Here is a 21,055-nt window from a genome sequence, read left to right on the forward strand (position 1 = left end):
ATCCAATATAGCCTCACCTCTAGTTGGCCTATCTACATACTGAGTCAAAAAACCTTCCTGCACGCTTTGTACAAAAACTGACCCCTCTAACGAGCTAGAGCTATAGCAATTCCAATCAATATTAGTAAAGTTAAAGTCCCCCATAACAATTACCCTATTACTTTCACTCCTAACCAGGATCGTCTCCGCAATCCTTTCCTCAACCTCTCTAGAACTTTTAGGAGGTCTATAAAAGACTCCCAACAGGGTGACCTCTCCTCTCCTATTTCTAATCTCTGTCCATACTACCTCAACAGACAAGTCCTCATCAAACTTCCTTTCTGACACTGTGATACAGTCTTTGACTAATAATGCTACTCCCCCCCCCCCTTATACCGCCTTGTCTACTCCGACTAAAGCATTTGAACCCCAGAACCTGCAACAACCATTCCTGACCCTGCTCTATCCATGTCTCTGAAATGTCTCAATGAGATCTCCCCTCATTCTTCTAAACTCTAACGAGTACAAGCCTAGTTTATTCAGCCTCTCCTCATAGCTCAACCCCCTCAACTCCGGTATCAGCCTAGTAAACCTCCTCTGCACTCCCTCCAAGGCCAAAATATCCTTGCGTAAGTGCGGCGACCAAAACTGCACACAGTACTCCAGCTGCGGCCTCACCAGTGCCCTATACAGCTGCAGCAAGACCTCCCTACTTTTATATGAAGGCCCTCGCTATGAAGGCCAGCATCCCATTTGCCTTCCTGACCACCTGCTGTACCTGCAGGCTGGGTTTTTGCGACTCATGCACAAGGACCCCGAGGTCCCTCTGCACCGTCGCCTGCTGCAGTTTTTCGCCACGTAATTGAGTAGACTAAGCCTATAATCCCTGGAGTTTAGATGAATGCAAAATAATAATATTGAAATGTATCCAACTCTTAAGTGGTGGACAGGATAGATGTAAGAAGAATGTTTCCCCCAGCTGGAGAATCTAAAACGAAGGCTCACAGTCGTAGAGCAAGGGGCCAGATATTTAGGACTGAGATTAGGAGGATTTTGGAACTTTGAAATTCTTTATACCAGAGAGCTGTTGAGTATATACAAAACTTAGATTGACAGATTTTTGCACATTTTTTAGTCTTTCATGAGGCGAAGGCATTGCTGGCTAGACCAGAATTTATTTCTCATCCCCAGTTGTCTTGAGAAGGTGATGGTGATCTGTCTGCTCGGATTATTGCAGACCACTTGGTGTAGGTACAACTGTGGTGCTGTTAGGGAGGGAGTTGCAGGAACAATATGTTTCCAAGTCAGAATGGTGTGCAGGTTAGAGGGAAATTTCCACGTGGTGGTGTTTGCATACACCTGCTATCTTTGACCTTCTAGATGGCCCTGGTCTTGGGTTTGGAAGGTGTTCTCTGAGGAGCTTTGGTTAGTTCCTGCAGTGCATCTTATAAATGGTACACACTGCCATTACTGTGTCTCGGTGACGCAGTGGGTGGATGTTGAAGGTGGTAGATGGCGTGTCCTGCCTTGTCCTGGATTGTGTCAAGTTTCTTGTTTGTTATCAGAGCTGTACTCATCCAGGCAGGTGGAAAGTATTCCATCACCTTCCTGACCTGTGCCTTGTTGATGATGGTTGAGTTCAGTTTCTGGTCAGTGGTAGACCCCATGCTATTGATGATTTAGCAATGCTATTGAATGTCATGGGGAGATGGTTAGATTTTCTTGTTGATGATCAGCATCTGGCCAACCCAAGCTTGAATGTTGAATTCTTGCTGCATTTGGACATGGACTGCTTCTGTATCTGAAGTATTGTGAATAGTGCTGAACATTGTGCAATCACCAGCAAACAGCCCCACTCTGACATAATGATGGAAGGAAGGTCATTGATGAAGTAGCTGAAGATGTTAGGCTGAGGAACTCCTGCAGTGATGTCTTCAAACTGAGATGATTGACTTCCAACCACCACAACCATCATCCTTCGCACTAGGTATGACTCCAGCCAATGGAGAGTTTTCCCCCGATTCCTGTTTACTCCAGTTTTGCTAGGTCACCTTGATGCCACACTTAGTCAAATGCTGCGTTGATGTAAAGGGCTGTCACTTGCACCTCATCTGTGGAATTCAGCTGTTTTGTCCATGTTTGGAACGTAATGAAGGGTAATGTGGATACTGTTGGAGAGTGAAATTCAGTCTGATATTGGTGAATTTTGGAATTATGGCCAACTTCTCCTCCCTGTTCTTTTATGTTGCTCTGATTTATATGTGGAGTTCGGTTTGCTGATCAGGAGGAGTGTTGAGATTTGACCATCGTGCTAGGAAGATAGGGAACTGAGGAGTACTGACTTACCTAATGTCCCTCCATGTCGAGGGACATGGAGTTGGGGGTAGGGTGTTAGCGTGGATAGAGGATTGGTTGTCAAATAGGAGGCAGAGAGTGGGAGTCAACGGGTGCTATTCGGATTGGCGGATGGTGACTAGTGGAGTGCCCCAGGGGTCGGTGCTGGGGCCTCAGCTATTTACCATTTATATAGATGATCTGGAGGAGGGAACCGAGTGTATGGTGTCGAAATTTGCTGATGACACCAAGATTGGGGGAACGGCAAATTGTGCGGAGGGTGTGGAGAGTCTGCAGAAGGATCTAGATAGGCTGGGCGAATGGGCCAGGAAATGGCAAATGGAATTTAATGTTGGCAAGTGTGAGGTGGTCCACTTTGGTAGGAAGAATGGTAGGAAGGACTATTACTTACGGGGCGAAAAACTGCAGCAGGCGACGGTGCAGAGGGACCTCGGGGTCCTTGTGCATGAGTCGCAAAAACCCAGCTTGCAGGTGCAGCAGGTGGTCAGGAAGGCGAATGGGATGCTGGCCTTCATAGCGAGGGGGATTGAATATAAAAGTAGGGAGGTCTTGCTGCAGCTGTATAGGGCATTGGTGAGGCCGCAGCTGGAGTACCGTGTGCAGTTTTGGGTGCCGCACTTGCGCAAAGATATTTTGGCCTTGGAGGGAGTGCAGAGGAGGTTTACTAGGCTGATACCGGAGTTGAGGGGGTTGAGCTATGAGGAGAGGCTGAATAAACTGGGCTTGTACTCGTTAGAGTTTAGAAGAATGAGGAGAGATCTCATTGAGACGTATAAGATGATGAATGGGATGGATAGGATAGACGTGGAGAGACTCTTCCCGTTCAAAAAAGACAGTAGGACTCGGGGGCACAGCCTCAAGATAAAAGGGGGGCGGTTTAGAACGGAGTTGAGGAACTTCTTCACTCAAAGGGTGGTGAATCTCTGGAATTCTCTGCCCGTTGAAGTGGTGGAGGCTGCCTCGCTCAATATTTTGAAGACGCAGGTTGATGGGTTTTTGATAAGAGAGGGGATTAAGAGTTATGGGGAGAGGGCGGGAAAGTGGAACTGAGCCACGACAGATCAGCCATGATCTTATTGAATGGCGGGGCAGGCTCGAAGGGCTAGATGGCCTACTCCTGCTCCTATTTCCTATTTCTTATGTTCTAATCCAAAGTTTGATCAGTGTGACATTAGAACTCCCTCTTCCACCAAGCAAACTGGATCTGAAGTGAGAAATGGTTATTTCCTAGGTAACTCAAACTCACCAAATGAAAAGATTCTACAGACAGTTGAGCTCAGTGTACCTCCTTGAATCTAAAAAGGAACCCAAGATGTAAAGTAGAACGGAGAAATGTACAAAACAACTCTGTTCAGATTAGCCAATTTACTCCCCAACCCAACTGGACAAGGTATTGGCAAAGTTTTACTAGCTAATAACAACAACATTCATTCATATAGCAACCAACATCTCAAGGTGGTTCACAGGAGTGTTATAAACAAAATAGGCACCAAATCCCATGTAAAGAAATAGTTTCTTAGCTATATTCACCACTACGTTCTTAAGGGCAATTACGGATGGGTGGTAATTGGTTGCAAGAACAAGAATTAGGAGCGGAAGCAGGCCACTTGGCCCCACGAGCCTGCTCAACCATTTAATTAGATCATGGCTGATCCAGTTGTGGCATTAACTCTACTTTTCGGTCTGCCCCCCTGAGCTTGTGACTCCCTTGCTGATTAAAAAGTCTCTCAAACTCAACTTTGAATATTTTCAATGCCCGCGCCTTCCCTGGGGAACAACAAAAGCACAAAGATCAGGAGCAGGTGCTAACCTCACCAGTAACACTTACATCCTGACAATAAATAAATTCATACAACTGAAACCTTTGTCAAAGTGGTTGTTTTAAGGAATATCTTAAAGGATGAAAGAGAGATTTAAGGAGGGAATTCTGGAGTTTAGGAGCTTGGCAACTGATGGTAGAGCCATCAATGCCAAAATCAACATTGCTGAAACAGTCAGAGGAGCACAGATATCTGAGAGCTCTTGGCTTGGAGAATGATAGGAAGGGGCAAGATAATGGAAAAATTTCAAATTAAGGATAAGAATTTTAAAATCAAGACATTGTTGGACTGTGAGCCAATATAGGTCAGCAAGTACAGGGGTGATGGAGCAAGTTAAAGCACAGCCAGCTCGAGTTTACGGTAAAAAAAAGGGAGGGGTCCTATTGGAATAGTCAGGTCTCAAGGTAACAAAGGAATGGATGATGAATTCAGCAAGGGCATTGAATATTTATGCTTTATTAAAAAAAAAATCATTTTCATTTATATGGCACCTTTAACAAAGATTCAGAAACAGGATAAAATTAGACATTACTGCTGATTCCTGTCTAGTAAGGTAGTTATTAAAGTGCTTTGCTTTTACAATTGCATTTTTACATGCACCGGAATTTGAAAATTATAGTTTGAATAGATAACTGTTGACACATTGACACTGTATTAAATGTTTTAAACATCACTGCCTCTAAAAATTACAAACAAATTATTTTTGCTGTATTTATGTATTGTGAATTGAAGTTTAAGGTCTGTTTGGTTCTGTATTATTTTGGCTTTGCAGCACAGTGCTGGTATTCAGTATCAGCAGACGTAATTGATGTGATTTATTATTGTCACATGTATTAGTATTAAATGAAAAGTATTGTTTCTTGCACGCTATACAAAACATACCGTTCATAGAGAAGAAATCGAGAGACTGCAGAATGTAGCATTACAGTCATTATTAGGGTGTGGAGAAAGATCAACTTAGTGCGAGAGAAGTCCATTCAAAAGTCTGATGGTAGCAGGGAAGAAGCTGTTCTTGAGTCAGTTGGTATGTGAATTCAGACTTTTGTATCTTTTTCCTGACGATAGAAGGTGGAAGATAGTACGTCCACAGTGCATGGGGTCTTTATTATGCTGGCTGCTTTTCCAAGGCAGTGGGTAGTATAGTCAGAATTAGTGGATGGGAGGCTGGTTTGTGTGATGGATTGGGCTACATTCATGATCTTTTGTAGTATCTTGAGGGCTTGGGCAGAACAGGAGCCATGGCAAACTGTGATACAGCCAGAAAGAATGATTTCTATGATGCATCTGTAAAAGTTGATGAGAGTCGTAGCTGACATGCTAAATTTCCTTAGTCTTCTGAGACAGTATAGACACTGACTATAGTGTCAGCATGGGGGGACCAGGACAGATTGTTGGTGATCTGGACACCCAAAAACTTGAAGCTCTCGACCATTTCTATTTGTCCCCATTGATGGGGCGTGCCCTCCATTACACTTCCTGATTTAAAGACAAAGATCCTCGCCTTTGATTTTTCATTTTAATTTTCCCTGATTCAAACTTTCAGACTTGACCTTTGTTCACAGTTAACAAGTGCTTCTGCCTTGTAATTTATGTTGATCTGAGAGTTTTTGTCACTTGGTTCCACTTCGTCTTTTGCTACTGTTTACTGGTTTTGCTGAATCTCTGCATTCACCTTCAACAAGGATGGGCAACAGCATTTATTAAAGGGCAGAATGGACCTGTTTTCCCAGCACTGCTTCCAGCTTTTTGCTAAATGCAAACATGCCCTTTAATAAGTTAACAGGTTGCTGAGAAAGCTGAGATGTGAAATTTGATTTAAAAAGAGTTGTGATATGATATTTGTGTTTTTCTTTAGTTTACATTCTAGTGTATTAAGGAATGACCCTGGATCCAGGCGGTCGAGTAGTTCCACCATGCTGGATGGAGTAAGCCCTGGAAAGTTTGAATTTGAAGTGACCGACTTCTTTCTGTTTGGTTCCCCCCTGGGACTGGTGCTGGCATTGAGGAAGACTGTAATCCCCAACTTGGACGGTGGGTAGCTTGACTGATCCGCTTCCCTTGGGTTGTTACACTAAGCTTCTACATTTTGGTGGAGAATGTGTACTGGCACCCAATCCCTTGCAGCCTTTCTTGTTCAATACTGTGCTCAGGAGGTGGATCTGCATCATTTTAATGGTGAAGACACATTGTTAAGACATGGCTGATGGTAAATGCTGAGCTGCCTGAATCCCAAAAGAAAACTTGAAACAGCTGCTAAAACATTTTTGCATTTTGTATATTATGATGAGGTGTTCTGAAATCAGAAAATAACATCTTTGACCAATTATGATGATTTTGTATTTATATTAAAGTAAACATTTATTAAAAAAGCAAGAAATTTTTTTAAAAATTGCGCTCAAATACAAGAATGCTTCACACAATAAACAATACTTAAAATCCATTCCAAAAGATCTGAACTTAAACTACCCTCAAAGCTAACCTTCCCTTTTCTGCTTGGCATCAATCCTTATTGATTCTTAAATCTGTAGAGTTCCAGTAATTTTACCATGCATCGCCAATTGCCTTTGGAATTAACATAACCCCAGAAATTACCTCTAAAGGAACAGTGCTTTATTGCACAAAATAAGGTAAAGAAAAACCAGAACCCTGTGGTGAACAGAAACAGCTCCCAACTGGGACAATACAATGATGGACCCACTTGGGGCTTGCTTTATACAGGGCTTGGTATACGAGCTCCACCTGCTGAGTTAATTATCAATCCCAAGGGAACTCGTATTCAACAAGTCCTACGGGGAGGCCAGTCAGTGATTTCCACATGCAAATCATGTTGTTCTCTGAGGCTGACAGCAACTGGCTCTCCAGATCTTGGCTTCACCACACCGTCTTGTGGAAAATGTGAGTAGCTGTCTTGCTGTCCTCTGGAAGATCTAAGCAGCAATCCCCTCACACAGACTTCAGTGTTTTCTTACACAAGTTCTTTGCCTTTGACCTTTCTATCAACTATTGTTTTATCCGGTCTCAGAAATGCCTCTTCCTGGAATTGATCAGACATCTTTATTTTCTTTAGCACCTCTGTTTTAAAGGGAAACTTGTCTTTCACTCACTTGTTTACAATTTTTATAACTTGTAAATTTCCCCCTTTGTTTAAGAAGGGTGCCAGGCAAAAGGCAGGGAATTATAGGCCGGTTAGTTTAACGTCTGTTGTAGGTAAAATGTTAGAATCCGTCATCAAGGAGGAAATAGTGAGGCATCTTCAGGGGAATTGCTTGATAGAGCAGACGCAGCACGGTTTCGTTAAGGGGAAGCCGTGTCTGACAAATTTACTGGAGTTCTATGAGGATGTGTCTAGGGCGGTGGATAGAGGAGAGCCGGTGGATGTGGTCTTTCTGGATTTTCAGAAGGCGTTTGACAAGGTACCTCACAGGTTATTGCAGAAGGTCAGGGGACATGGAGTTGGGGGTAGGGTGTTAGCGTGGATAGAGGATTGGTTGTCAAATAGGAGGCAGAGAGTGGGGGTCAATGGGTGCTATTCGGATTGGCGGTTGGTGACTAGTGGAGTGCCCCAGGGGTCGGTGCTGGGGCCTCAGCTATTTACCATTTATATAGATGATCTGGAGGAGGGAACCGAGTGTATGGAGTCGAAATTTGCTGATGACACCAAGATTGGTGGAACGGCAAATTGTGCGGAGGGTGTGGAGAATCTGCAGAAGGATCTAGATAGGCTGGGCGAATGGGCCAGGAAATGGCAAATGGAATTTAATGTTGGCAAGTGCGAGGTGGTCCACTTTGGTAGGAATAATGGTAGGAAGGATTATTACTTACGTGGTGAAAAACTGCAGCAGGCAACGGTGCAGAGGGACCTCTGGGTCCTTGTGCATGAGTCGCAAAAACCCAGCTTGCAGGTGCAGCAGGTGGTCAGGAAGGCGAATGGGATGCTGGCCTTCATAGCGAGGGGGATTGAATATAAAAGTGGGGAGGTCTTGCTGCGGCTGTATAGGGCATTGGTGAGGCCGCAGCTGGAGTACTGTGTGCAGTTTTGGGTGCCGCACTTACGCAAGGATACTTTGGCCTTGGAGGGAGTGCAGAGGAGGTTTACTAGGCTGATGCCGGAGTTGAGGGGGTTGAGCTACGAGGAGAGGCTGAATAAACTAGGCTTGTACTCGTTAGAGTTTAGAAGAATGAGGAGAGATCTCATTGAGACGTATAAGATGATGAATGGGATGGATAGGATAGAGGTGGAGAGACTCTTCCTGCTCAGAAAGGACAGTCGGACTCGGGGGCACAGCCTCAAGATAAAGGGGGGGGCGGTTTAGAATGGAGTTGAGGAGGAACTTCTTCACTCAAAGGGTGGTGAATCTCTGGAATTCTCTGCCCATTGAAGTGGTGGAGGCTACCTCGCTAAATATTTTTAAGACGCGGGTTGATGGGTTTTTGATAAGAGAGGGGATTAAGAGTTATGGGGAGAGGGCGGGAATGTGGAACTGAGCCACGACAGATCAGCCATGATCTTATTGAATGGCGGGGCAGGCTCGAAGGGCTAGATGGCCTACTCCTGCTCCTATTTCTTATGTTCTTAAAACAACCAAACTACCACTTTTATTGCCTTGTGTAAATTCTTATTAAAATTCCTCTAGGTTAATTAACATATCAAAACTATTTCTTCCTATCGTTTTAGATCATTGCAGGCTCTCTGTCTGTTAATCCAATGACAACAATCACATCTGCACCAACCTGTCTTCCGGTATATGAGAAAAATGACATTGGTATTAACAAAAGAAAAATATTATAATTTCTAATTTTCCGGACAGTATGAAGAAGGGCAGGAAACCAAGCAGCCTCTCCAGCAATGCAACATTCTCTCTGGAAACACAGTGATGAATCCATGTTTGGTATATGTGCTGCTCCAGGATAGATGGCACTGAAAACCATTACTCAGGATACCTAACCTAGCTTCACTTCCTCTTTCTGGATTTTGTGCTGATTCCCTAGTTGATTCTCTTCTTCCACTCTGGTTCAAATAGCTGGGATTTATTTTAACTTGGTGTGAGTACAAAATAGGTATTGGTGAATCGACAGGCTGTTTTACATCTGTTCCCCCTTTGATTTCCACTGACTTTCATCTCTTAAAGTCTAAATTACCCACAGTGTATTTTTAAAAATCGCTTGATTTGTGTCATCGTGTTTCAGGAAGAAACTGAAAAGAAAAGACAATTGCAGTTAACTGCCTTTCACAACCTTGGGATGTCCTTTAATGCTTTTGAAGTGTAGCCACTGTGATTGACATTTTTTTAAACTCATGCATGAATAAATGGCTAGGCCAGCATTTATTACTTAGCTCCAGTTGCCCTTGAGAAGGTAATTGTGAGCTGCCACCTTGAACCACTGCAGTTCATATAGGTACAGCCACAGTGCTGTTAGGGAGGGAGTTCCAGTATTTTGACCCAGCGATGCAGAAGTAACAATGATATACTTCCAAGTCAGGATGGTGAGTGACTTGGAGGGAAAATTCCAGGTGGTGGTGGTGTTCCCATGTGTCTTTCTAGATGTAAGTGTTCTTCAGTTTGGCAGGCGTGTGTGCGCGTGTCTGTGTGTGCGCGTATCTGTGTACATATGTGTGAATCTGTGTGTGCGTATCTGTACACGTATGTGTGAGTGTGTGTGCGTATCTGTGTGTGCGCGTATCTGTGTACGTATGTGTGAATCTGTGTGAGTGTGTGTGCGTATCTGTGTGTGTGCGTATCTGTGTACGTATGTGTGAATCTGTGTGTGCGTATCTGTACACGTATGTGTGAGTGTGTGTGCGTATCTGTGTGTGTGCGTATCTGTGTACGTATGTGTGAATCTGTGTGTGTGCCTAAGAGCCTAAGAGCTTTGGTGAGTCTCTGCAGTGCGTCTTGTCAGTAGTATATACTACTGCCGCTGTCAGAGGTGGAGGGTGTGACAATCAAATGCGCTGCTTGTCATGATTGTTGGAGCTACACTCATCCAGACAAGTGGAGACTATTCCATCACGCTCCTGACTTGTGCCTTTTCAGTGGTGGACAGGCATCAAGGAATCAGAAGGTAAATTACTCACTGCAGGATTCCTAGCCTCTGATCTGCTGTTGTATCCACAATACTTATATGGCTGGTCCAATTCATTTTCTGGACAATGGTAGCCCCTAGGATGTTAAGTGGGAGGAGATGCAGCAATGGTAATGTCAAAAGACAGTGGTTAGATTTCTCTTGTTGGAATTGGTCATTGCCTGGCATTTGTGTGGCACAGATGTTACATGCCCCTTGTCAGCCCAAGCCTGCTTATTGTCCAGATCTTTCTGCATTTGGATACAGACTGCTTCAGAATCTGAGGAGTTGCGAATGGTGATGAACATTGCGCAATCATTAGCGAATACCCCCACTTCTGATCTTATGATGAAAGGAAGGTTATTGATGAAGCAGCTGAAAATGGTTGGGTCGAGGACACTACGTTGAGGAACTCATGCAGAGATGTATTGAAACTGATTTGATTGACCCCTAACAACCTTGACCATCTTCCTTTATGCCAGGCTTGATTCCAACCAATGGAAAGTTTCCCTAATTCCCATTGACTCCAGTTTTTCTAGGGCTCCTTGATGCCACACTCGATCAGATGCTGTCTTGATGTCAAGGGCTGTCACTCTTACCCCAGCTCTGGAATTCAACTCTTCTGTCCATGTTTGAACCAAGGCTGTAATGAGGTCAGGAGTTGAATGACCCTGGAGGTTATCAAAATGAATCATCATGAAGCACTTTTGGTTGAATATTGTTGCAAATGCTTCAGCCTTATCTTTTGCACTAGTGTGTTCAGATCCCTTCCATTTAGGATGGGGATATGGGTTGTCAGACTTCTTACGATATTTGTGTTGGCAGTGAGTTGTTTAATTGTCCACAACTATTCACAGCTGGCTGTGGCAGGAGTGCAGAGCTTAAATCTGATCCATTGGTTGTGGGATCATTTAGCTCTATAAAGTAAAAATAGTTGTAATTCTATAAAGATGAAATGAAAACCAAGAGACCCACAAAACCTTCTTCAAGGAAGGTGATGTTTCCTTTTTCTATGTCTTATCATCTTGGATATCCCATGTTCCCTAGTTAAGCTGCTGGCAGCATTTTGCCACCATTGAGTTAATAGTTCATCTGGGAATGATAAGGGCTTGTACCAAATACGTTTTTGATGTATTACTATTGCTCATGTATTGCAACTTTTAAATTAAGAAATAATCCAATAGGTAACTTTAAATGGAGGTATGCGAACATTTAACCAACTTAAATTTAAAATGAATTTGAAGGTTTGCCTTCCAATAGCTGGTAAGAATAATGAGTAATCTACTGTTATCCCTTTCCTCAATAACATATTCCTTGTATCAGAAAAATTAATGTTGACTTTAGAATTCATTTTGTCAAACTAAAGTCGGTTAATTGTCACATCTCTTCCATTCTTCATTAGTCTCCCAGGTGAGACCAGCGTGTCAGCAGGTTTACAATCTGTTCCACCCAGCGGATCCTTTATCTTCCCGCTTGGAGCCACTTCTGGAGAGGAAATTCCACCTGCTTCCACCATTTCATGTTCCCCGTTATCAGAGATTCCCACTGGGTGACGGCAGCTCTGTGCTTCTGGGTAGGAACTTTTTTATCAGCAATTGGAAAATTACTATTTAACATAGTTAGAAATCCCTAACAGAAACCATGTATATGTTTTGAGAGTAAATTATTGATAATTAGCTAGCGTGATCGTTGCCTATAATACAGTGTGGTCTATTTAAAAACAATACTTTAATCATCTAGAACCCATGCATGAGAGGATCTAAGACTAGCAGTTGAGTGTGCTGCCAACAGACAGCTGATCTTTTAAAAAAATTATTGAACATTTTTGGACAAGGTTGAAGGAACAGGAAATAGCATACATTTCATATGCAAAAGGCACTGTCCCCAGACAGTGGTAAACAAAACATTAAGCCGACCATTCCTGTAATGAGTATGTATTTGTTTCTAAAGTAGAACAGCAACAAGACTAGGGACGTGCTAGATGTAAGTATTAATAACAACAACAGGAGACTGTACTTGATTCTCCTCATTGTTAATGCAGAAATAACTGAAGAATAATGTATTGAGTGTTTAAACAAGCTCGCCTTTATTCTCAGTCTTAAAGAAATAAATTTGATCTTATAGTGCAGGGCATTTAAAATTACAGAAGTAAAATTAGATAAGTTCTTAGTCTACAAACTATTTCGAATGACATCAAGAGAATTAATAAGTACCAATAAAGTTGCCAGTGTTAATCTTCATATCTCAGTGCTCTAAATGGTTAACTGTGATGTTTTTTTGTACAGTTTGTGGCTAGATGTCTGTCCTTTTTCTTTCCTGTCTGCTCCAGTTGAGACAGTCCAGAACAATCCCACCCTCATCCTGGAAACTCCATTTGCGACTCTCCAACGACAGGAGAGTGTAATGGAAACTAGTATACCCGTTCCTGTCCTTAACTGGCAAGATGGTTCCAGTAGGAATCCAACTGTTGCAGAGTGTTTGTAGTCTCTCCTTCTGTACTGTTGTGATCTGTGCTTTGTGCCTGCTTCTTTGCTTAGAGGTTGTGTGTTTTATGGTTAGAGTGGACATGAAAAAATTTTGCTGTTGTGGGGGCAGTGTGCAAGGAGAATATACACAACATGAGGAGTAATCTAATTCATCAATTGGGGAAAAATGGGCACAAACATATACACACACACACACACCTGTACTTACACACACACACATCTCCAACAACAATTGGTATTTATATTGCAATTTTGAAATAATAAAATGCTCTAAGGTGCTTCCAGACTTACAGGTGCACACACAAGTCTTCATTCTGAATCAAAAAAACCAATTCAAATTAAGTCCGATCATAGTCCCTACATGGGGGACAAACCAGCTCCAAGCTGACAAGACAAGATATTGCATCCCATCTTGGGTTCAAACAAACAAGATCCATGTTGACAGGGTGAGTCATTGTGCCTCCTCCTGGGCTTGATCTAACACTTCATTTTAGCTATGGCTTTAAAAAATTGCATCAGGTAAAGCCTTGGTTTGACGTCATTGGCCTCCCTGATCCTTCACTCTCCCCTAGTTTAGACAAACCATGATCGCAGGAGTCAGCACGCCCCCAGTGCAATGGGCTGACCTCGTCCCCTGCCTGATCATCACTCCTCACCTGGAGTAAGAGTTCAGTTGAAATCTCAGTCACAAAATGAGGACAGTCATTAACTAGTACTTGGTAATTAATAATTATACTACATTATTTTCAGTGCAGTTGGAATTCTTTCAAGTCCAATGCAATTAAATGTTTGAATTTCGTCTGCATTTACTGAAGTATCTATTTTAGTATGTAATCAGTTCATTTAAACCAAATCCAAGTGTTCATGTGGGAGTGTAGAGCATGTAACTTCATACTGGAAACTGAGTTATATTTGTGCTGCCTAGTTATCCCCTGCCCTCTAATCTCACTTCAGTTAACTCCCTGTGTGCAATGCCACATGAGATTGATTAATAAATTAAAAATCTGCTGAATATCTTTATTTGCTAAGCTGTCCCTGACCAATGCACAGCTGTTGAGTGGGTATCACTGCAAAGACCTAGGTTTATGGAATCCATTTCTTTACACCAGATTAATTCTGGTTTGTATACTGTTGAGGCACTATGGTGGCACAGTGGTTAGCACTGCTGTCTCACATCACCAGGGATCTGGGTTCAATTCTGGTCTTGGGTGACTGTGTGGAGTTTGTACGTCCTCCCTGCATCCGTGTGGCTTACCTCTGGGGTGCTCTGATTTCCCCTCTCAGTCCAAAGATGTGCAAGTTAAGTGGATTGACCGTGCTAAATTGCTCTTTAGTGTCCAAAGCTGTGCATCTTAGGCGGATTGACCATGCTAAATTGCTCTTTAGTGTCCAAAGCTGTGCATCTTAGGTAGATTAGCCATGGGTAAATGGGCAGGGTTATGGGATTGGCCTGGGTAAGATGCTCTCCAGATAGTTGGTGCTGATTTAATGGGCCAAATGCCCTTATTCTGCACTGTAGGGATTCTATGCAGTCATCCTTCCATCAATATCAAAAACTAAAATATATCTGAAAGGTCTTTGATTTCATCTAGCTACAGTTTATAATCGAATTTTTGCATATCGTTAATCTTTTCCTAGTAACAGTCGATTCCAATCCTGCTCTAATGGAATGAGTTTGGCTTTTATTTGCATTGTGCTTTTAATTTTTTTGGCATGACATCACTGTTGAGAAATTGATAGTGGAATAATTAGTATTGTTTGAAATTCCTCTAATCTGTTAAATGTACATTACAATAATCATTTTTAATTTGTTTTCTTTGAACAGATAAACCAAGATATAAGCAAATACAAAATAACTTTATTGTATGACACAAAGTAACTTCAAGATAAAAATATAGTGGAACATTGCACCAATAATGGTGCCAATTAAATTTAGAATATGTGGCATTAAGCAGTATCTCTGATGCAACTTTTTAACACAAATGGTTACGTTAGTTTGGTTCCCTCTTTGAGTGACTCTTCCCTTATTGCTATTCAGATTTCTTGATATTTTGATGTCAATTTGGAAATGGTCACACCTACTGGCCAGCTCTGCTCCTTGCTGCTTTACGGAAGTGAATTGAGAAGGCCAGTGCCCATTTGCTCAATTTCTCCCTGATGCAATGCGTTCTTGCTGCCTTCTACAATCTAACAAAGAACGAGCCAGCCCTAGGACTTGAACCCTCGATTATTGAGATTGAGACTAATTTATCTGGCAACTGTCCGGTTTATTTTTCACCGTCTTTATTGATTGATTGTGTTTCCATTTGTACGGGTCAGAAAGAGAGGTGTGACTAATAACTGAACAAGCTTTTCAGATAATGAAGGTGCTTAGATTTGTTTGCATGATTTTACTTAATCCAAAATATTGTTGTGGAAAGTGTTAGTTGATATTAGTGTTTGGAGTTTAAGTCTAGTGACCCAGTTAAGCGATATAGAATTTCCCATGGCCAGTGTTTGACATCACTTCACTACCAGCAATCTCTCAATTTCCACTTTTACAAACTCAGCCAAATTTTGCCCTTATCATCTTTATTTTTCCTCTTCTGTATCCCGACAGCCTTCACATGTGTTAATAGGCCACCTGCATACTCAGTTGGGAATTCCTTTTTGTCTTCAGACTCAAATGGAACATGTTTCCCCTTGAAATCAACGATAAAGATTTGCATCTTAGATATGATGTTTTGTGCTGATTTTCTTTTTGTTGTTGTTTTGATGGATCTAACCTTGATTTCCATGTTTGGTTCAATAGCGGACGTTATTCAGTCTCACGCTGGTATCTTCATGGAAAGCTCATCCCCTTCCTCCCCCTCAACAGCCCCAATATTCCGGGGATTCCGGAGGGCGAGTGAGGTCAGCATCGCTAGCCAGGTATCGGGAATAGCAGACAGTTACACAGCCTCCAACATAGCCAACAGTAAGTACTATAGGATATTGAAACATCCTGTGTCTTATCATTAAACATGAATACCATTTCACTGAGTTATTGTAGAGAAGCCTATCTGGTCTGATCCTGATGTCAGACTCGGACTCTGCAATCCAAACAATTGCATGAGGTGCCAAGTGGATCGAGTACTGGCACCTGCTGATCTCTGATCAATTATTTTGTTACAAACGTGCCTTTTTCTCATCTTACATGAGGAGATTTGACACCAGATTAAGTGGATAGCGAGAATTCATCTAACAAATTGAACCTATGAAGAATATCTCCCGCAAGGCAAATTCAGCTTCTCAATGCAACGAGAGCAATGTTCCAAAAATAGGAATTAGACAAAAATTTACTTCTACCAAATTCATGTCCCTTGGTATTTTACAAACTGTTCTGAAGATTCTCTCGATACATGTTAGGTAACTAGCTTGAGTATTTGTCTTGATTAGAAACGATATTCCTAAGGATGCAGAAGGTACTCTGGAATTTGACTGCAAATGGTGCTCAGGGTATCCGTTCCTCCGTCATCCTTCTCGCCATCCCTTCCCCACCATCTCCCTTTCTCACCACCACCCTCTACATTTATCCATTTATATTGAACTTCAAGCATTAATTATTGCGCCTGTTGAAATATATTGCTACTCAATATTACCAGAATACACTAATATGGCATCTATCCTAGACTGCTCAGGGAGACGAGAGATGAAATTGCTGGGCCTCTAACAGAAATCTTTGTCTCTTCACTGGACACAGATGAGGTCCCAGAGGATTGGAGGATAGTAAATGTGGTCCTGTTATTTAAGAAGAGTAGCAAGGATAACCCGGGTAATTATAGGCCGGTGAACTTGACGTCCGTGGTAGGGAAATTGTTGGAGAAGATTCTTAGAGATAGGATATATGCACATTTAGAACGGAATAATCTCATTAGTGATAGACAGCATGGTTTAAAAGGGATAAAAGGTGAGCTAGCTAGATGCTGGAGAACTGGCTTGGCCATAGAAAACAGAGGGTAGCAGTGGAGGGGTCTTTTTCCTGTTGGAGGTCTGTGACTAGTGGTGTTCTGCAGGGCTCTGTACTGGGACCTCAGCTGTTTGTGATATATATCAACGATTTGGAAGAAGATGTAGCTCATGTGATTAGTAAGTTTGCGGACGACAGGATATAGATAGGCTGGAAAATTGGTCTGAGAAATGGCAGATGGAATTTAATACAGATAAATGTGAAGTGATGCATTTTGGTGGATCTAAAGTAGGGGAGAGCTATACAATAAATGGCAGAACCATCAGGAGCATAGACACACATCTGTGCAAGTCCACAGATCCTTAAAGGTGGCAGCACAGATGGAGAGAGTGGTGAAAAAGGCATATGGCAAGCTTGCCTTTATTGGACAGGGCATAGAGTATAAAAGTTGGCATGTGATGTTGCAGCTTTATAGAATGTTGGATAGGCCACATTTGGAATACTGTGTTCAGTTCTGGTTGCCACACTACCAGAAGGATGTGGAGGCTTTGGAGAGAGTACAGAAAAGGTTTACCAGGATGTTGCCTGGTATGGAGGGTCTTAACTATGAGGAGAGATTGGGTAAACTGGGGTTTTTCTCCCTGGAAAGACTGAGGATAAGGAGCGACCTAATAGAGGTATATAAAATTATGAAGGGCATAGATAGGGTGAACAGTGAGAAACTTTTTCCCAGGTCGGAGGTGACGAACACAAGGGGTCACAGGTTCAAGGTGAGGGGGGCAAGGTTTAACACAGATGTCAGGGGGATGTATTTTACACAGAGGGTGGTTGGGGGCCTGGAATGCACTGCCAAGCAAGGTGGTTGAGGCGGATACGCTGGGATCGTTTAAGACTCATCTAGATAGCCACATGAACAGACTGGAAATAGAGGGATACAAACGAATGATCTAGTTGGGCACATGAGCGGCACAGGCTTGGAGGGCTGAAGGGCCTGTTTCTGTGCTGTATTGTTCTTTGTTCTTTCATTGTTCAAAAATGTGTTATCCTGTCTTTGTTCGGAATCCATTTTCTGTCACAATGTTGATTCACGCAAGCTGTTCCCCTGTCATTTGTTGCAATATTTAAGATGACATTGGGTGGGATTGTGGTGTGGTGAATTGAAATGCTGATGCACAGAGACACAAACTGTACGCAAACGTGCTGCTGCCCCAAGCGTAATCAGTACCTAATTTCAAGAGCAAATACAGAAATTGCCAGGAAATTACACATCAGTGAGTGGAAGGATAAGTTAATATTTCAGATATACAGCTCTTCATTAGAATTTAACAGGCAGGCTGCCTGAAGCAGTAACGTGTCTGTTCCCTCCAAAGTTACTAACTGATCTGCTGCATGTTTCCAGCATTGTCTGGTTTTGTTTACTATCAAACCTGTGGTCATAGGGTGATTTTAAATTGAAATTAAATACTTCCTCACAATAGAGGAGAGGAGGTCAGAGGGAGAATTTTACCTCCATCTTCCCCTAGCTGTTAGGTTGTTGGGGGGATGCATTGCCTAAAGCTTCAGCTCAGATTACCTCTCTGGCTGCTTATCAATTTGTTGGGCACAAGGTGGATAAGGGTGGGTGATGGGTGTAGGGTAAAATTATATGGGCAGTCTTTAAGAAATAGAAAGTGTCTTTCTAAGTGCATGATGAAATCTTTCCAGAGTATTATTTGTTCAGTTTTGACCACTTGTTTTCTCTTTCTTGTGTGGCTTTACATTTGGCATGGCAATATCTAAAACGCTTACAGCCTCATTTCACTTCTCTACATCTTTGTGATCTCCACATTTCAGGAATAAAGCAGAACACAAACAACATTCCCACATTAGGAGCGGGAAACATTTTCCCAGCTGTTTTATCTGAAGCATCGACAGTTAGAGGCATTAGGGATTTCTAAAAACCCTGAAGGTGCAATAAATGCAGAACAGATGGTTAAATTATTTTGCAATCTCATCACATTCATCAGACCAGATCATTTTTAAATCTTCAGTTCTTTGTTTAAAAGTTGGTTTATGATTGATAATTGATTTAGACATAAATCTTAATCCTTTAACTGAAAGGATTCAGAATGTCAAGGTATGTCCTGAGAAGCATTCTTAAGTAGTTCTTCCAGCTTCAACTGCCTCACCAACATTAGTTTATGTTTTATAACTTATTTTATAGACTGACATTGTGCACATTGTTTGTGTACATCTATCAACTCATCATACATCTTCATAAAATCATCTGTGGGCAGCTTCACTGTCAGATTCAGTATGTCATCCTTGTCATTACTTTTTATCAAGTTGATCTTGCTGTAACAGCATTTTTGCAATCTCCCGTCAGTGTAAGAATACACAGTGTTAAACACTTCCTTGATATCTTCAACTCCCAGCACATTCACACATTCCATTAATATACATTTTACTTTCTCAAAGAACTGGGATACCAGACTCATTCCTTGTTCACAGGAAAAGCTTCACAGTCTTTGTCAACACTATTGTCTTCATTGTTCTGAGCTAAAGGTAATGTCACCATTTATTGATGAGGCATCAGGTGTTAGCTGAGAAGTAGATTCCATCCTTAAGCATAAACTCCTTTTGGATGTTTTCCACCCCCAGGCCTCAGTTCACAGCATTTATTATTATTATTATTATTATTAAAGAAAGATTCTTTATAGTTCATGGACTGGAGGGGGCCTTGGTCCATCAGCTAAATTAATGACATTACGTTGGGGGGAAAGTAAACAGTGTAAACTTTGTTTTTCACCCACAGTTCAGCTGGGGCAAATGCTTAGCAATTGCCCAGGAGAAATGTGATTTTCCAGTTTCCTTCCAGTCCACAGTGCACACGTGCCTTTGGTAGTGGGTCAGATCTCAATCAATGGTGAGACAGAGTACAGGAATGAGTTAGAGAATCTGGTGAACTGGTGCGGCAACAATAATCTCTCTCTCAATGTCAACAAAACCAAGGCAATTGTCATTGACTTCAGGAAGCATAAAGGATAACATGCCCCTGACTACATCAATGGGGACGAAGTAGAAAGGGTCGAGAGCTTCAGGTTTTTAGGCATCCAAATCAACAACCACCTGTCCTGGTGTCTCCACCATGCCGACACTATAGTTAAGAAAGCCCACCGACGCCTCTGCTTTCTCAGGAGACTAAGGAAATTGGACATGTCAGCTACGACTCACACCAACTTTTATAGATGCAGCGTAGAAAGCATTCATTCTGGTTATATCACAGCTTGGTATGGGCTCCTGCTCTGCCCAAGACCACAAGGAACTACAAAAGGTCGTGAATGTAGCCTAATCCATCACGCAAACCAGCCTCCATCCATTGACTTTGTCTACACTTCCCACTGCCTCGGCAAAGCAACCAGCATAATTAAGGACCCCACACACCCCGGACACACTCTCTTCCACCTTATTCCTTCGGGAAAAAAATACAAAAGTCTGAGGTCGTGTACCAACCGACTCAAGAACAGCTTCTTCCCTGCTGCTGTTAGACTTTTGAATGGACCTAGCTCACCTTAAGTTGATCTTTCTCCACACCCTAGCTATGACTGTAATACTACATTCTGTACTCTCTCCTTCCTTTTCTATAAACGGTATGTTTTGTATAGCGTGCAAGAAACAATACTTTTCACTGTATGTTAATCCATGTGACAATAATAAATCAAATTTAAAAAAAAGTGGTTATGAAACCAATTAGAAACCATGTCCCTGGTTGCCCAAGCTCTCTTGTTGACTAAGTAACGAACAGGTAATGTATAACCACCCTTGAAACACCTGGGACATTTGCTCTTCCCAATTTACAGCCAATTTCTATTTGAGTGGCCCAGACACATTGACACAACCAAAGACAGTCAACCTATCCTGAGCACCCTTGACACCCATTGGTGCACTCTCCTCAGCTGCTGTTAGCATTTTCCTAAGGACTGATCACCAGAACAGACTCGATTGGTCACCAGTGTAAATTTGTTCAGGTGAAAGACTCTCATCTAAGTTAGCAGAGCAAACTCATCGATATGTTTTTCAGTAGCAGCACAGTCTGGGGAGGTGGTGGCACAGTGGTATTGTCACTGGATTAGTAATTCAGAGACCCGGAGTAATACTCTGGGATTCCGGGTTTGAATCCCACCATGGCAGATGTTGAAATTTGAATTCAATAAAAAATCTGTCAATTAAATCGTTAAATTGTCAAACCTCATCTGGATTCCTTACGTCCTTTATTTGCCATCCTAATCTATCTCTCTGCCTTACATGTGACTCCAATGTTTGGGCATTAACTCTTCAATGCCCAAATATGCCACTCAGTTCAAGGGCAATTAGGGATGGGCAGTAAATGCTGGCTCAGTCAGCGACGTCCACGTTCCATGAATAGAAAAAGATGCTTTATCATC

At 42.2% G+C, this 21,055-nt stretch overlaps 1 protein-coding gene across 9 annotated transcripts in view; it reads left to right on the forward strand.

Moving 5' to 3' along the window:
• pitpnm2 (phosphatidylinositol transfer protein, membrane-associated 2) overlaps window positions 1-21,055 on the forward strand; it is a 496,848-nt gene that overhangs the window by 455,444 nt on the left and 20,349 nt on the right. For 7 of the 9 annotated variants that reach the window (XM_080207949.1, XM_080207955.1, XM_080207957.1 and 4 more), the window contains 4 exons: window positions 6,010-6,185; window positions 11,620-11,790; window positions 12,547-12,693; window positions 15,495-15,659. In XM_080207949.1, coding sequence (XP_080064075.1) covers window positions 6,010-6,185; window positions 11,620-11,790; window positions 12,547-12,693; window positions 15,495-15,659 — 659 coding nt within the window. The remainder of the gene's footprint in view (window positions 1-6,009; window positions 6,186-11,619; window positions 11,791-12,546; window positions 12,694-15,494; window positions 15,660-21,055) is intronic. The other 2 variants (XM_080207956.1, XM_080207958.1) reach the window with 1 other exon arrangement.

The sequence above is a fragment of the Carcharhinus amblyrhynchos genome, chromosome 20 (genome assembly GCF_965287045.1).
Source record: "Carcharhinus amblyrhynchos chromosome 20, sCarAmb.v2.hapA, whole genome shotgun sequence".
NCBI lineage: Eukaryota > Metazoa > Chordata > Chondrichthyes > Carcharhiniformes > Carcharhinidae > Carcharhinus > Carcharhinus amblyrhynchos.